This window comes from Ranitomeya variabilis, chromosome 7, assembly GCF_051348905.1.
Source record: "Ranitomeya variabilis isolate aRanVar5 chromosome 7, aRanVar5.hap1, whole genome shotgun sequence".
NCBI lineage: Eukaryota > Metazoa > Chordata > Amphibia > Anura > Dendrobatidae > Ranitomeya > Ranitomeya variabilis.
Window position 1 is genome coordinate 162,298,722 of NC_135238.1, and position 18,755 is coordinate 162,317,476.

Below are 18,755 nucleotides of genomic sequence, written 5' to 3' on the forward strand. Positions count from 1 at the left end.
GTAGGTACACTTCACCTGTGAGAGACAGAATCTTAAAAAAATCCGGAAAATCACATTGTATGATTTTTACATAATCAATTTGCATTTTATTGCATGAAATAAGTATTTGATACAATATAAAAACAGAACTTAATATTTGGTACAGAAACCTTTGTTTGGAATTACAGAGGTCAGACATTGATCAAGTTGCACACACTGCAGCAGGGATTTTGGCCCACTTCTCCATATCTTTCAGTTTTCGGGGCTGTCGCTGGGCAACATTGAGTTTCAGCTTCCTCCAAAGATTTTCTATCGGGTTCAGGTCTGGAGACTGGCTAGGCCACTCCAGGACCTTGAAATGCTTCTTATAGAGCTACTCCTTAGTTGCCCTGGCTGTGTGATTCTGGTCATTGTCATGCTAGAAGCCCGAGCCAGGACCCATCTTCAATGCTCTGAGGGAAAGAGGTTGTTGGTCGAAATCTCACGATACATGAACTCATCCATCCTCCCTTCAATATGGCTGTCATCCTGTCCCCTTCGCAGAAAAGCACCCCCAAAGTATGATATTTCACCCACCACACTTCATGATTGGGATGGTGTTCTTGGGGTTGTACTCCTTCTTCTTCCTCCTCCAAACATGGCGAGTGGAGTCTGTACCAAAAAGTTCTATTTTGGTCTCATCTGACCACATGACCTTCTCCCATGCCTCCTCTGAATCATCCAGTCATTGACTAACTTCAAATGGGTTCTGGACATGTTCTGGTGTGAGCAAGGGGACCTTGTGTGCCGTGCAGGATTTTAATCCATGATGGCATAGTGTGTTACTAACGTAATGTTTGAGGCTGTGGTCCCAGATCTCTTCAGGTCATTGTAGTTCTGGGCTGATTCCTGACTTTTCTCAGTATCATCCTTACCCCACGAGGAGAGATCTTGCATGGAGCCCCAGACCAAGGAAGATTGACAGTCATCTTGTGTTTCTTCCATATTTTAATAATTGTGCCAACAGTCGTCTTCTCACCAAGCTTCTTGCCTATTGTCCGGTAGCCCATCGCAGCCTCGTGCAGGTCTACGATTTTTTCCCTGGTGTCCTTAGACAGCTCTTTGGTCTTGGCCCTGGTGGAGAGGTTGGAGTGTGATTGATTGTGTGGACAAGTGTCTTTTATAGGGGTAACGAGTTCAAACTATTGTTTTTCACTGTCCTCCCGATGGTCAACTGATGAACATTAACATAAGCTAAATGTGACAGAGGCCTTAAGTTGCTTAGAGGTTACCTTGGGTTCCTTTGTGATCTCACAGACTATTATATACCTTGCTCTGGATTTTATCTTTGCTGGTCAACCAACCTGGGTAGGGTAATAGTTGTCTTGAATTTCCTCCATTTGTACACAATCTGTCTTCTGCACATAATTTGGTTTTAAACAGTTCTGTAAATATATTTCATGTAATAAACCTTTAGATCATATATAAAATTACATTTTTTTTGTTATAAACAATAAGAAAACTATTCAACTGTTCCCCAACAACCTATGGGGGGGGGGGGGGGGGGTAGAAGCCCACAAATTATTTTAATAATTTATGGGCTCATGACTGTATGATAACTTTGTACAAGCTCTGCAATGTAGTAGGGTGTAATAATGCAGTCTACAAAATATTCAGATTATTTTTGTATCCAATTCATGCAAAATACTTCTATGTGAGAATCCCTTCAAAACTTAGTGTCCTATGGATGTGGATAAACATGTGCTGCAATAAAGGTTCCTTGACGATTCCTTTGATGAATGCATGATTCTTAATAAGAGGAAAAAACTAATTATACTTCTTTAGGTGAAAGCTACACGGCGACGAGTTGCGTGACCAAAAACTTGTGTGACCTATCTACGACTTGCTGCCGGCGTCTGTTTTAAGTTTGCTATAAAAAAAAGCAAAAATATTAAAATGATGGCTCAGGTTTTATTAGCCTTGATTTATGGCTTAGGAAATTAAACAGCAATTCCATTACATGCTTACGTGAATTGTGCAGTATATTGAGTGGAGCACCTGGATAATAGAGGCAACAATATCAAAAAATAGCACAAGAGAAATCATGTTTCTTAAATTCTAGTATAAGAAGTATGTCACAGGGAATTCTTGTTAATTCTGTCCCAAAGGGGAATATACACTTCAGAGTGTCTGCTCTATTAGTGCATCCTAAAAATATACAAATATTGCAAATCAAGTGGTATAATGACAGGTCTTACAGCCTACAGGGTTCGTATAGCTAATTGTCCAGAGGTCACCCGTCTTCCTGACATTTGAAGCTTTGGTGGCTATTTAGTAGAAGTCATCGCATCCATTAGCACTATTAATGCACTAGCTTAGGGGGGAGATTCAGCCTCTCATTGAAGGGAAAGTGTATATGATGACTTCTTGACAGGCAAAGCTCCATGGGAAAAAAAATTGTGCAAATCAGGAGAAAAAAAAAACTGTCTTATACCAGAAAAACCTTCAAATGGGAAAAGTGAAACCCATCTTCATACACGTGTTTCGGGGGTCTTGCCTCTAAAGCAGTGCAGCTACCATGCTATAATGCCATAGGCCCCTTTCACATTTTTTTGCATGTTAGAGTTATATTTGTTTCCAATTTCCAACTATTTTTGGTCAGCTTGTTAGTGTACCATGTTTTAATTGTATATATATATACAATACAGGGTTAATCTGCAGGTTAATTGTGTTCTGAACATGTGCTGCTCCCGCACTGAGAGCCCCAGTGCCAGGAAGAAATTAACTTTATACCTCCTGGCAGAATTCAGATTTTAGTCAGGGGGGTGGCACCGTACACAGAATCAGCCACGGCTCAATGCATAGAGAGCAGCAGTTGTATCCGTGCCTCCAGCAATGACTGACAGCCACCCTAATGCTGAGCTGCTGTCAGTCAGGGTCGGACACACAGAGTGATGACTGAACCCGCTCCAGCGCTGCCCTGTGACTGAAATCTGAATGCTGCCTAGAGTAATAAAGTTAATTTCCTCCTGGCAGCGAGGCTCAAAGTGCTGCTGTTGGGCAGGTTCAGAACGCTATTAGCCTACAGATTAACCCCAAATCTGCAGGTTAATAGGGTTTTCTCACGTGACAGGTTCCCTTTAACACTTATAGTATGCAGTATAAATGGGTTTCAACTCACAAACATCAGTGATCAGATGGTTTCCAAGATGTATTCCCCAAAAAGGTTATAACTTGTACTTTATTTCTGTCTATACATTAAAACAGCTCTCCATGGTGTGATAAAATAAAAACATAATTATACTCACAAAAAAGTGAGGAAAAAGTCATGTAATGCATTTCCTCGGTGGCACGCTCAGTACTTAGCCTGACCCGTGGTTTCACCTTACTAGCTTTTTCAAGGGGAAATTTGCTCCACAAAGAGGATTTTCCGGACTTTATATAATGTTTATGGAATTTTTATTCTGAACTTTTGCTGATTGTTCTTATTTTTCCCCCTTTTGTGTCCAGTTTTAACATTTTTAATTTTCTTAGGAAAAAATAAATGTGTATATATCACCCCACGAAGACATGTCCATTTCTTACCAGCAGCACGGGAGACTATGGGTCCACAAGTCTATGGGTCTGGGTAAAAAATATACAAGCAAATGGATGGCGTCCGTATATAGCCCGTGTGCTGTCCTTTTAAACATCGCAAAGTATAGGAGCAGCTTTGGAATTTACTTTTCTTGAGCCACAACGAGAAACAAAAAGGATGGTGCACTGATCCAAAACACTGATGACACTGGTACTGTTTTTTTGCTGGCAAAAGGTATTCTATGGGCGTATGACGGGGGCCTTAGTCAAAGTGAGGTGGACTGCCAGTACAGTGAGGTATCAGGTTACTGCTCCTAATAAAATCTAGGAAGAGGGGATGGAGGAATAACGTGAGAAAGCAAAGCCGGGCAAAAATAGGCAGATTCTACTGAAGTTAGTAAGCGATTTTCCTTATGTTACAGCTGGATTCACAGTCACACAGCTCAGTATTGCGATATGTTGCCTTCTATGCCGTTTCATTCTGAACATATGCTAAACAGAGAAAGAAGCCGGAGTTTATCTTTTCATCTTTCTGTTTGTAGTATGTATGAAGACATTATAGCAGCAAAGCTAAACCCACTAGCTCAGTGAGAACTGAAAACACAGAGCCTGTCTGTGTCCAGCATGTTCACTAAACACCAGAAATGAGGTAATTCTTCATAGACACACGTCAGATTATTCAGAAAAGTTTGGTGAAATAACAGGTGGGTTTTAATTCCTTGGATTTCCAGAGTCTTTACTGTTACATTCATTAAAAATACTGCAGCAATATAAAAGTGATAAAGTTTTTAGGTTGCCATAAATTATTGTTTGGCACTCATATACACAAAAATATGTTTCAATGAACTCATTTATTACAGAAAGAAGAGTCAGAACATAACAATACAGCTGTTCAGACCTCCCACATGAATGCTGAGCACAAACAGCAAAACTCGCCACCAACACTATATGGAAGGTTGTGGATCCTTTATATGAAGCTGGAAGCCTGATAAGGTGTTTTACAGGATTTTGCTGAATACATAAGATGGCAAAGAGTATCAAGTGTATAGAAATATTACCTACTATACCCACCCACAGGGCATTATCCTTCATGAATAACAAAGTTCTCCAAAGTGTGTCCATATGCAAAAATCAATATATCATTGCCACAGATGATCACCTACAACGCCTTATTTCTGAGTGGCATAAAACAGTTCCCAATACATTTAGATGCTGATGTGCTGCAGAATACTGCTATGAATAGTAATGAATTTAAGGGCCCAATGTTCATGTATTGGTAAAGAAACTCAAGTGTTCTGCATTTGTTTTTTACTGATTTTGATACACACATGACCCGCAGGATAACCAATACAAATTCTCCAATAAACACCCAGAAATGTGCAGACACGGAGCATTTAATTGGAAGCAAAGTCAAGAGGAACCTCCAAGTCAAATCCAAAAGATGTGGTGATCCCAGAATGGCACGGAATTTGTGACAGTATCTGTTAGGCAGTAATATGACAGAATCCTCGTCCTGGGTGTGTAATACTGATGTATCTCATCACAATCCCAGCGACTTCTGCACAGTCTGCCGGGCTATCTTGTTGAACTGCTCCCTGTCTTCTCGCCACATCTTTGAGGCATCCACATTAGCACCACTTTCATCATTGGGTTCTGCAAAGTAAAGAAAAATAATGTATTTTTATAACTTAATTAGGATCAAACTAGCAGTTAACAGCCATATTATCCAACCAGATCTATGGCCACTGCACCCCTAGTGTAGCGCGTCCCATGTCCAGCCTTTGGGGAATGAAAGCAAATACATGCTACACCAGACCCACATGACTATTGAGTGATCATTTTTGGACATCAGCTGAAGAGGAAGACATTCCTCTATCAGGGGAAAATTAACTTTATTCCTCCGTCCAGCTTACAGTCATACAGGCGTGCACGGAGCGGCTGCAGTCACCGGCACAGCATCACACGCGGCAGCCTTAACCACACTTATGCACTTTGATCGACAGCTCATTCTGTAGCCTATCTGTGCATAGTGAGCTGTCAATAATAGCGCATGGGAGTGATTACCGCCGCTGCCCAGAATTCTGTGATGGTAACTGTAGCCGCTCTGTGCAAGAATCCATGACTGAAAGCCGACGGCTCCCAAGTGAAAGAACGTTTTTAAAGTTCATTTTCTCACGGTAAACATATATCTGCAGGTTAACAGCATTTTACAGGCTCCTGTTAAAAGTTGGCTACCGACCATTTGGGCATTGAGATTTATTTCATAGTACATTTCTTTATTCCCTAGAAAACAGATTAGCTCCAATCGGATTTGTACCCAGTGAAGCGACATTAGTAGACTTGTTGTAGGTAGTAGGTGTTGTCCTGCTAACACAAACTGAATGAACTAAAAAATGAACTTATACATCTTAGTAATATACTTTATATATGAAAGGTGTACTGATCTTCAAGTCTCAGTCCCAGCAGGTCCCTTCTAGTTCCTTTCTGTGTTGCAAATCACTCGAGCCGTGTATGAAGGGGGCTGGCTGAATGCTCACTTCAATATGAAGGACATGGGTCAGCCCCGCGCCTTTTACATACAGCTGTAGTAAAGTAGTGACACACAAAATAAACTGTCCATGTCAGACACAAATTGGAGAAAGACCTGCCAGGACTCAGAATCAGACCTTGTAGGAGCATCGAGGCACCTTTCAGATGTACACTATATTAGTAGGTTGAGTGACTTACTAATTTAAGGTCGTTTAACCACAATATCTTTTAGCTGGGTAACCCCTTTAAAAAACAATTTTATAGCATTTCTTCAGTGCCGGATAGCTTCCAGAAACAAAACCCTATAAAACTGAATATCTGGGCCCAAAGTCAGACTTATGCTCATTCACAAATTTATATAATACTACACTGGGAATGATTAAATTAATGAGATGTTTGTACATAGAGAATCATGTGATTTATATCAAGTACAGCTGATATATGAGGTTACTGCACTGTCCACCTGTGAGCCAGTCAGAGCCTTATTATTAGGCCCCTTTCATACGTCCGTTTTTTTAAGTCCATATGTGGTACTTTTTTTAAGGACCTCAAATACGGACACACACACCCCCATTGTATTCAATGATGGCGCGCACATCAGGTATTTCATATGGACCCTGTGTCCGTGAGAAAAACCTGCAGATGTGTCCTTTTCTTTCCAGCAGCGCGGAGGAAATACGCGCCACACACGTGAACACTGATGACATCGGTGTGACATGTACCCAAATGAAATGCTCCAGTGTATGGGAAAAGTGTACAGTTAGCGCTATTCCCAGGCGCTGACTACAACTGTCACCATCCTCGCCCGGTCTCCCTGAAATCAGCGAGACCAGGCGACGCTGATGACAGTTAAATACACTTAAAAACCAGCGTGGCGTCCCCCTATGTTTTAAATCCAGCACAGATAAAGCAGACGGCTGTGGGCTTCTAGTATCAAGCTGGGACAGTGCATGGTTAATGGCCTATCCCCAGTCAAAAAATTGGCACATCGTACTAAATGCACCAATTCTGGCACTTTACCTGGCTCATCCCAATGCCCTGGTGCGGTGGCATTCGGGGTAATATATGGGATTGATGACAGCTGTGAATTGTCAAAAGTCAGAGTAAGGTGTAAATCCGGCTGCTGTAACGAGGGGTCGCATCATTAAAGTTACTGCCGGTCACCGCCAGCGGTTCTCACTGTAACCTCTGTGTGAGCCAATAGCTAAGAACTGCCGTGAACTCCGTAAGGCTAATGTAGTTCACATATGGCTGGGGGTTAGTAATGGGGGTGTCTGACACCTTTCCATTATTAAACCATGGGCTTGATGTCAGGGGACATTACACAGCCGACATCAACCCCAAAACCATTACCCTGACTACCAAAGCAGGGCAATCAGGAAGGGCTGAGGCTAAGCACCAGAATTGGCGCATCTAATGTATGCACCATTTCTGGGGAGGCTGAAAGCTCGTGTTATTAGTTTGGGAAGGGGCCAATATCCATGACCCTTCCCTGCCTATTAATATCAGCCCACAGCTGTCTGCTTTACTTAGCTGGTTATTACAAATAGGGGGGACCCCATGTAATTTTTTAGTATCCACCACATTTTTAATAACCAGCAAAGGCAAAGCAGACAGCTGTGAGTTAATATTAATAAGCTTGGAACCTCCATAGATATTGGTCCCTTCCAAGACTAATAAAACCAGCTCCCAGCTGTCTGCTTCCCCTTAGTTGGTTAGTAAAATTCTGGAGAACCTACACCATTTTTTTTTACAATGATTCCTAGAAAGCTGTCGGATAAGCTACACAGAGATTATTAAATATCTTGACGGCTATCTCTCTCTCATCTATCTTTCTATCATCTATATTCCTCTCCGCTATCTAATCTCTATCTTTGAACATCTTTAATACATAACACTCTCTAATTTCCATGCTGCTTTTTATTTCCTATATGTCACATGACCGCACACGCGCACACATGGATGGGACATAGAAAACGGATCTCATCATTACTGTTTTCTCCAGTACCGGAAACACCAAAAAATAAAATGGGGACCTTAGGCTGCTTTTTAATTGGATCTAAAGTCTATATGGTTCAATCTAGAAAAATAACTTTTAATGGAGACAGAAACAAAATTGCCATACCTGCCAACATGCTTACAACTGAAAGTAGGATTTTCTCGACACTTTGCACAGGACTCCACCTCTCAGCACTGCTCTCATAGCCCATGGGGTCATCTCCGGGCGCATGAAGAATTGAGATGCACACCCTGCCATCTGGGTATACTGCAAGGAAAAAGCAGAGTTCATAAGTAACAGCATGGCAAAGAACTGTTTTTACCAATGAAATTATATTTTTTAGTTTAGTTTAGTTTCAGACTTATTTTTATTGTGATCCTCCCAGTAACATATATTGGATGTGAAGTCTCTGGGTATGTGCACACGTCAGGATTTCTTGCAGAAATTTTCCTGACAAAATCCGGACATTTCTGCCAGAAATCCGCATGCGTTTTTTTGCGCGTTTTACGTGTTTTTTTTGCGGATCTTTTGCGTTTTTTTCCTGTCACTCCAAATTCATGGGAAATCTGCAAAAAATCCGCAAAAATAATGAACATGTTGCTTCTTTTTCCGGAACGCAACATTTGCACAAAAAATGCGGAATGCATTCTAAATGATAGGATGCATAATGTATGAATTTTTTATGTGGTATTATAGCGTTTTTATTGGGGAAATACGCAAAAAAACCCGCAAAAATTCCTTTAGAAATCCTGATGTGTGCACATACCCTCTGTGTGCGGGATGCTGCATTAGAGATAATGCACCAGCATAGCTTCATTCCTATACGGTTTTCTCCTTCTACACCTCAGTTATCATCTATTCTCCCTTGTGCTGACAGACACAATACTGGAGGGAGTGTGTGATCCCTGTGGAGCCGGCCATGGATTTTCTCCTTGCTACACATACACAATGTGTGTGATTCATGCCTCCCCTCCAGCCTTGTCTTTTGCATGCTTTTCTTCCGGTCTACACCGCCATATCGTACAGATTGTGTGTTCTGCCTCCCTGGAAAACTTCGATAACGCCCCTCCTCTTCAGTCTCTGACCTGCTGTAGACAACTATAACCCCCTCTGCTTCTATCTTTGGCACTGGGATAAAGGAAAGTTGAGTAGAAGCAGTGTTCTATGCCTCCCGTATCAGAGGTATCAAGGCTGCAAGCATGACGAAAAGAATACACACACCTTGCATCTCCACAATGCTAGGAAACGGTTTACAGAAAACTATTTAGAAATTTGCATTTATGAAGCAAAGTGACAAAAAAAAAAAATCAGTGCAAAGGAAACCATATCCTTAAAGGGAACCTGTGACCAGGTTTGTCCCATATGAGGTAAGGCCAGTATCTGTAAGCCTATGCTGTATATATGTATATACACTAATATGCTGCATATCTGCCCCCAATCCAACCTGCAAGACAAGAAAAAGACCTTTTATTATATTCGCCAACAGGGCAGTCCGATGCGCGTCGCTGTTCTTAATCCTGCGCCTCCTCTCTTCTTGTGATCGCCGTTCTCCTCCTCTGCTTTGCGTGGATGATGTGTCCTACGTTATGCACAGTGTCCAGCATTGAGCTCTTCCACAGGCGTACTTCTCTCTGCCCTATCGAGGGCAGAGTAAAGTACTTCAGTGCCCATGCGCCGGCGCTCTGAGGACATTCCCTGTGCACTCTAGTGCTTTGCCAGAGAGACGTATGCCTGCACAAGAACGCGATGCTGGACACTGTGTGGATGACCTAGGATGCGTCTTCCACGGGAAGCAGAGAAAGAAGACCCAAATCACAAGGAGAGGAGGCGCCGAATCAAGACCAGCGAAGCACATCAAACAGGACCGACTCATAGGGAGAATAATAAAATCTCTTTTTCTTGGATGTCAGTTTGGGGGCAGATATACAGCATATTAAAATGCAGCATATGAGGGCTTACAGGTACTTTTCTTACCTCATATGGGAAAAGCCTGGTGACAGGTTCCCTTTGAAGCAGGTATTGCCATTACTTAATGGCCGGTGGAGGTCTGGTCTCCGGAACTCCCATGGAGCTGCAGTTCCCTGTACAGTTAATGCCTAATGCATCATTCTTTATATACAGTTGTGCTCAAAAGTTTACATACCACTACAGAAGTTTTTCTTTTTCTCCACTTGTGGTTAGTAGTTGGGTGTGTTTTCTCTTTTTAAATCATAATGACAACCCAAAACATCCAAATGACCCTGATCAAAAGTTCACATACCCCATTTCTTAGTACTGTGTATGGTCCCTCTAACATCAATGACAGCTTGAAGTCTTTTGTGGTAGTTGTGGATGAGGTTCTTTATTTTCTCAGATGGTAAAGCTGCTCACTCTCCTTGGCAAAAAGCCTCCAGTTCCTGTAAATTCCTGGGCTGTCTAGCATGAACTGCACGCTTGAAATCTCCCCAGAGTGGCTCAATGATATTCAGGTCATGTGACAAATGGCCACTCCAGAACCTTCACTTTGTTCTGCCGTAGCCAATGACATGTCGACTTAGCCTTGTGTTTTGGATCGTTGTCATGTTGGAACATCCAAGTACGGCCCATGCGCAGCTTCCGGACTGATGAGTGCAAATCTGCCTCCAGTATTTGCTGATAACGTAAAATTTTGGTCTCATCATCACTCCAAATTACCATGTTCCAGAAGTTTTGAGGTTTGTCTCTGTGCTGTTTTGCCTATTGTAGGCGAGATACTTTGTAGCATTTGCGCAGTAATGACTTTCTTTTGGCGACTTGACCATGCAGCCCATTTTTCTTCCAGTGCCTCCTTATTGTGCATCTTGAAACAGCCACATCGCTGGTTTTCAGAGATTCCTGTATTTCAGCTGATGTTATTTGTGGGTTTTTCTTTGCATCCCGAACAATTTTCCTGGCAGTTGTGGACGACATTTTTGTTGGTCTACCTGACCGTGGTTTTGTTTTTACAGAGCCCCTGATTTTCCATTTGTTAATCACAGTTTGAACGCTGCTGATTGGCATTATCAATTCATTGGATATCTTTTTGTATTCCTTTCCTGTTTTATACAGTTCCCATATGTTTTCCTGTAGATCCATTGACAATTCTTTTGCTTTTCCCATGACTTACAATCCAGAAACGTCAGTGGCTGGATGTAAGATGCAAGAGTCTGTCTGGATCCCAGAAACTCACTCAGCTTGTATGCACACACACTGATTACAAGCAAACAGGTCACAGGTGAGGATGTTACCTTTAGTAGCCATTCAGATCCATTTCTATCAACTTCTGTGCATGTTATCAGGTCAAAATCACCAGGGTATGTAAACTTTTGATCAGGGTCATGTGGATGTTTTGGGTTGTCATTATGATTTAAAAAGAGAAAGCACAGTAGTTTGACAATAAATGGCTTCACCCAACCACTAACCACGAGTGGAGAAAAAGTTTTGGTGTTATCATCATATTCTCTGAATAAAGGCCAAGAAAGCAAAAATTCTTTTGGGGTATGTAAACTTTTGAGAATAACTGTAGCAAGATGTAAGAGATAGAAGGTTTGTACTGTACTTACTGTTTGGATGAAACATCTCACAGGTAAACCTCATTTTAGGAGGACTCAGAGGATAATCCAGAGGGAAGCTGAGAATTGCTGGAAATACTCCACACTCAAAACATGTGTCTTCCGGGCCCCTGTGCAGAGATGATAAATGTCACACTTAATATGTATGCAGAAAACATTCACAGTTACTGTATAATTTAATGAAAGTTAAAAAAAAAGTACAGACAAAAGCCTTCAAAACCCAAAACGAAGTTAAAAGACAATGTGAAATTATAAAACATCCACATTAGTTTTCGATTTGTCATCAAAGGATAATGAAGGTTGGGTCAGCTGTAGATGCAAATATCCACAAACTACCGTAGAACAGAATTTCTGTTCAATGGTGAATCATAAGAAATTGTATTTTATTTTTTTTAGACATCCAGATTTTAAGAAATTCTACTGTAAAGTGAAGTTAATGGGAATCTGTCAGCATGGTTTTGCTAGCTCATCTGAGATAAGTGTAATGTAGGTAAAGAGAAGGTGAATCCAACGATGTATCACTTAGCTTACTGGGTGCAGCCGTTCTGACACTACCAGAGCTTTTAGCTTTAAAAAGCAGAGCTGAGAAAGCTAGCCCCGCCCACAAAGACTCTCCAGGTACAAAGTCCATAGACAGTGAGGCAATGTACACAGGCAATGTCACAGGCAATGCAGTCCAGCAATGTTAATCTCTTAGTGATAAATCCTTCATAGTTAGTAAACAACAGCACGCACTGTGACAAGTGACACATCCCTGAATTCTGTGTTTCAGCCTCTATCTCCTGCTGTCTTCAGATTGAAAAAAACAAATACAGAAATAAAAGGATAAAATACCCTATAGTAAATAAATAGCATAGTGCATGAAAATAATGTACGGTATTTAGTTAACGTATTTTTTGATTTAAAAAAAAATGTGAAAGCCATCCCGCCTCGTCACGGCAATCGTAATTGAGATGGTCCTAACTCTAATATTAAAAACCTGACTGTTTGTCAAGTGACATGCATGTAGATAAGGGCTGAGGGACTGCGACAAACTGGTGGATGCACAGCTGAGGGAGGCCACATAAATCATGCCCAGCTCAATACAAAGGCAGGCCATACCTTTATATGCACATCATGCCCACAGTCAGAAAAAAAAACAAAGGTATGAACTGGGATATAAACTGGTGTGCATGCAGCGTGTAAGCGCACGTTCACACTGGCCACTAAACAGAAAAACACAAAGACAGAAACATAATGATAAAATACCCTTCAGTAAATAAATAAAAATATAGCATTGTGCATTGCACGTGACAAACGGTAAGGTTTTTAATATTAGAGTTAGGACGGTCCCAATTATGGTCACCGTGGAGTGGGGGGATGGCTTTCACATTTTTTTTAATCAAAAAAACATGTTAACTAAGTACCGTATATTATTTTCATGCACTATGCTATTTAATTTTTTTTACTGCAGGGTACTTAATCATTATGGCTTCTGTCTCTGATTTTTTCTCCCTAGTGGCCAGTGTGAACATGCGCTTACATGCTGCATGCACACCAGTTTACATCCCTGTTCATACCTTTGGGTTTTTGTCTTCAGATTGCATAGCAAAAGCCTGCGGACAGCTTCCCTATCAGGAAAACATATTTGAAAATACTAAATAAGTACCAGGTTAATACCACAACACAGGGTTGAGACAAAAAAAGTATAATATATTTACATTCATTAAAGGGAATCTGTTACCAGATTGTTGTGACTTTGTCTGACAGCAGCATAATGTAGGGACAGAGACCTTAGTTCCAGTGAAGGGAAATTTTAATGTTAGTTGTTGCATGCAATTAGTTAACACCTACCTGCCTGTTAGTTCTTATGCCCACAGTAAAAAAATAAACTAGTCCCAGATAACCACTTTGATATAAACAGTGAATATAGGATTAAACATTATGATATAATATGAATACAGAAACTTTTCCAAAATTCTTTGTATTTAATGTTTTCCGTTTTTTTTACTCATATCAAATGCAAGAAATACGGTATTTCTTCACATACTTTTTTCAGGTTGTCCATCTGCAGATTTTTTTTCACTTAAATGCAAATAATTGGGGCTAAAAATCAATCTATTACGTTTCATTAATAGTTTGGTATCATTTGCCTTCTACAGCCTGGGAGTTAGGCTATGTGCACACGTTGCGGATTCGGCTTAGGAATTTCTGGTGCGGATTCTGCCTTTCCTGGCAGAAAACGCACCTGCGTTTTTTTGTGCGGTTCCGCAGCGGTTTTTTGTGCGTTTTTGCTGCGGTTTTCTTGCGGATTTGCTGCGGTTTTTACTCCTGCAGTTTTCTATAATGGAATGGGTACAAAAACGCTGCAGATTCACAAAAAAGGAGTGACATGCTACTTCTTTTAAACCTTATTTTCCGCAAAGTGCACAGCTTTTTTTTTTTCTCATTGATTTACATTGTACTGTAAATCAATTGCGGATCTGCAGCGTTTCTGCACCTCAAAAAACGCTGCGGATCCGCAGCGAATCCGCAACGTGTGCACATAGCCTTACAATATCTGTTGCTGGCTGCAGAATGAGGTAACTGGGAATCCGTCAGTCAGCTGTGAAGGTCTGATGGGGAGGTTTTAACTCTGTCTGTCTTTTTCTCCTCTCTGCTGATTTATGACCACATCAAAGATGAATGTGCAGGGAAACAAATAAACTGTAAAAGCAAAGCAGTGCAGAACCTGTAATGAAAACTAATGGCAAACATTATCTTTTTTAGCCCCAAATACATGTATTTAACAAAAAAACAAAAAAAGACAATCAATTTAGGGTGGAGATTTTCAGCCTTGGTATTCATCTGTAAGGTGGCACTCACATATGATCATTACACAACCTGTAACTTGCATAATAGACAGAGCATCATCCACCCAACTAGGGGAAATACAACCCCTGATCAGTGAGGTGGCCCCTGTCAGACAGGAGCTGCAGGGGACAGCCATGTTACCTGACCTCCAGCCTTACATATACCTCTTATTGTGCACAGAGAGTCTGATAGACAAGGAAATGATGCACAACATCTGAGCCTCTGCTTTCAGGAGCCATGGCAGATGACTGAAGGGTGTACAGGGAGGGTCTACATTGTGTGCATTCACTGACTTCTTAGTGAGCGGATAATATTCAGGTATGTCGCTGCTATATACATGAAGCTTTCGTCCCTCCTTATCAGTGAGCCACGACCCCAGCACTGATCACAGAACCCACACGCTACTATCCTCTGCTAATACATGGCCAGAGCTGGGCTTCTCCCATTCACACCCTCCTGGAGAGTATGTGAAGGGCTTGTCCCCATACAAAACCACAACAAAAAAAGTAACAGAAAAACACAGAGTGAAAATGTTAAAATGTGAAAGAAACTTTTTACTAACTTTGCTGGTGCATAAATGTTTGAAGTTAGGGTTTGTTCACACCAGTACAATACTCCGACATTGGGTCACATCATTGTCCCCGAGACATAGTCAAGATGTGCCCCCTCAAGTTTCCATTTAGTGTAATGAGACATGGATAGGTCTCCATTTGTTAGACACAAAAGCGTCATGAAGTGGCTCCTCTGTCCCTATGACAACACTTCCTGCCTTACCTAGCAGCAAGTTCAATGTTAGCTGCAGCTCGGCTCTCCATAAAGTCCCTTATGAGTGGTTATATGCAGTCATTGACAGATTTTGGCTAATGCAATTACTATTGACATCAACATCTTAGCTTGTGATAAGGAATGAGGGAGCTAAATGCGTCATAGGTAGAAAAGCACTAAGGGTCTTGTATCCAGCACACAGGGGAGTTTTGTGACGTGGAAACAAATGTCAGGCGTCCGCAGTGTCACCACCTATGGACGGTGTGTCACCTTACAGGCATGTTTGCAGTGTGTACTAGTGAGCAGCTATTCCTAGATCTGGAGACCTCGGATTCATGCACTAGCCCCAGCGAGACGTCTTCCATGTCAGTGATAGTCTTAGCATATGTGTTGGGGCCCTGGGGATGGTCTCTTAATACCAGTATAAAAATGGAGATATATTCTGATGTAACAAATACAATGAATTGATTTAGATTTGACGGGTTCTAGTCCTGTTTACATATAAGGCAAGTTGTCACATCTGTGTCTTCACGATATTATAGGCGGTTATCATTTTTTTATTTAACTGATAAATGGCACATTTGTCATATAAAATTGTCAGACATCTGTATCCGTGCCAAGCGACAGACTAAGAGCTCATTCAGACCAGCGTATTATGCGGCCGTGTGTGGTCGGAGTGATCGGCCAGCACACCGACCAATGTCATGCTATAGGGCTGCTCACATGGGTTTTTCCATACAGACACTTAGGGTACTGTCACACAGTGGCACTTTGATCGCTACGACGGTACGATTCGTGACGTTCTAGCGATATCCATACGATATCGCTGTGTCTGACACGCAGCAGCGATCAGGGACCCTGCTGAGAATCGTACGTCGTAGCAGATCGTTTGGAACTTTCTTTCGTCGCTAGATCTCCCGCTGTCATCGCTGGATCGGTGTGTGTGACAGCGATCCAACGATGCGTTCGCTTGTAACCAGGGTAAACATCGGGTTACTAAGCGCAGGGCCGCGCTTAGTAACCCGATGTTTACCGTGGTTACCAGCGTAAAAGTAAAAAAAAACAAACAGTACATACTCACATTCCGGTGTCTGTCCCCCGGCGTTCTGCTTCTCTGCACTGTGAGCGCCGGCCGGCCGGAAAGCGAGCACAGCGGTGACGTCACCACTGTGCTTTCCGGCTGGCGCAGACACAGTGGAGAGAAGCAGAACGCCGGGGGACAGACACCGGAATGTGAGTATGTACTGTTTGTTTTTTTTTACTTTTACGCTGGTAACCACGGTAAACATCGGGTTACTAAGCGCGGCCCTGCGCTTAGTAACCCGATGTTTACCCTGGTTACCCGGGGACCTCGGCATCGTTGGTCGCTGGAGAGCTGACTGTGTGACAGCTCCCCAGCGACCACACAACCACTTACCAACGATCACGGCCAGGTCGTATCGCTGGTCGTGATCGTTGGTAAATCGTTTAGTGTGACAGTACCCTTAGTGTGTGTGATAAAGAAAACTAATAAAGCAGCATGTTTCAGATGAGAATCGCCCATTCAAGCCTATGGGTCGGCAAAAAAATAAAAATTGGATCTTATACGGATCATCTGTATTGCATTCAACTTTTATGGATAAACTGCCATTACAAATCTAGGAAACTCCACCATTTGATATAGAAATACGGACGTACATTACACACACGGATGACATTATTGATGAAAACCAGACGATTCTCATCTGACTCAAGCCTTGTTCACAATTGCACATCCGTCTGCATGCACAACTTTTTCTGCTCTAAAAGTGAAACCAGACAGGTCCACGTAATAAATCAGTGAGACCCGTCCGCTCCTGTTCGCATTACTTGTGCAACAAATCCGTTTTACACATAAACTTAGTTTTCTCCTAAAATAAACATAAAAACAAATGTAAATGTGCAAACAGATAGGTGCACCACTTAGCCTTACCATTCAGAACGAAAGAAAAGCTGGGTGATCAACCATGTTGAAACTATAATGGGCACTAACCCACCATTCCCCAGACAGAGCTACAGCTAACGCATGGTTGGTAGAGGTTTACCAGGGACAGACATGCTGGTACTATTCTCCCAGTAAACCTCCCATCCTCAGGTGCGGGTCCACTGCGTATTACAGAATCTCATTGAATACACCAGCCAGTTTCACCCATTACAAATGAAAGGGAGAAAAATAAAACCGTTTCAGTAAAGAACCCTCACACTTCAAAGTGCTTTCTTGTTAGTTTGGGCCTTAACGGAGAGAGAAAAAACCCTCGCACATAGAAAACAAGGCATCATAGGAAATCAAAGCATGCTCTAATGGCAAGGTCACGGCGCTCCTGTTAATAGGCAGGGTGTGTGAGGCTATAATTGTACGATCTGCCTGCCAGGCATGTCTTAAAGGATGCACGTCATGTTAGACAGAGGCAGCTGCTCGGAAAAGCTGGCACAATCGTTTCCAGTGGACGGAGGTGCCACATCAGAAACTGTCAAAGATTAACACCTCTCAGAACGACATTGGCCTACAGAGGGGTAAGGGAATGGAAGGAGACTGATTCTCCAAAGAATATATAAAATGATGGCAAAATATGAGAAAATGAGGCCTAAAAGAAGGAAAACAAACTTTAGGCCTCCTTTCAACCAACATTTTTACATGCTTTCTATCCATGTGTTTCACCGATAGGGAAATGTGAACAGCACATAGACTATCTTTTTGCAGATTGTGATGCATTTATTTTTGGGGGCTTATCGTGGACACACAGACATGTCCATTTTTGATTCAAGTAATGGACCAAAATCACTCATACAAGTCTTTGAGTCAGTGCTGTCCATTTTTAACAAAACATATGTGTAGGAGAAGCTTTACAATTTTGTACTTTTTTTTGCAGAATCCATTGCCCCTCCTTTGCCAAGACGTCACAGGGGGCAGCGCTGGTGTCACTCACTGCTTCTATCACAGCCCCCTGCTGACATAATATTAGAGGGTGGTGCTAGAAGCAGTGAGCTGACCGCAGTGCCGCCCCGGATGACGATTTGTTTGAGTGTGGTGCTAGAAGCTGCGGGATGACGCTGGTGTCACTCAATGTTTCTCTCTCCACCCCTGCTGATGACTTTCACAGCTTTGTTCTGGTGCTGCACTCGGCTCTCCCACAGAGAGGCATACACCTTCCAAAACGTTCAACTTCTGTCTTATCAGTCCACAGAGTAATTTCCCAAAAGTCTTGAGGATCGTCAAGATGTTTTCAGACAAAACTGAGATGAGCCTTTATGTTCTTATTGCTCAGCAGTGCTTTTTGTCTTGGAACTCGGCCATGCAGGCCATTTTTGCCCAGTCTCTTTCTTATGGTGGAGTCATGAGCATTGACCTTAACTGAGGCAAGTGAGGCCTGCAGTTCTTTGGATGTTGTTGTGGGGTCTCTTGTGACCTCTTGGAAGTGTCATCCCTGTGCTCTTGGGGTAATTTTGGTCAGCCGGCAACACCTGGGAAGGTTCACCACTGTTCCATGTTTTTGCCATTTCTGGATAAT

At 42.1% G+C, this 18,755-nt stretch overlaps 1 protein-coding gene across 2 annotated transcripts in view; it reads right to left on the reverse strand.

The window, feature by feature from the left end:
- Window positions 1-4,370: 4,370 nt before the first annotated feature.
- UBE2G2 (ubiquitin conjugating enzyme E2 G2) overlaps window positions 4,371-18,755 on the reverse strand; it is a 39,307-nt gene continuing 24,922 nt past the window's right edge. The window contains exons 4-7 of one of the 2 annotated variants that reach the window (XM_077272151.1): window positions 13,191-13,241; window positions 11,623-11,741; window positions 8,189-8,329; window positions 4,371-5,187 (exon numbers count right to left, since the gene is read on the reverse strand). In XM_077272151.1, coding sequence (XP_077128266.1) covers window positions 5,075-5,187; window positions 8,189-8,329; window positions 11,623-11,741; window positions 13,191-13,241 — 424 coding nt within the window. In that variant the 3' untranslated portion in view covers window positions 4,371-5,074. The remainder of the gene's footprint in view (window positions 5,188-8,188; window positions 8,330-11,622; window positions 11,742-13,190; window positions 13,242-18,755) is intronic. The other variant, XM_077272152.1, reaches the window with a different exon arrangement.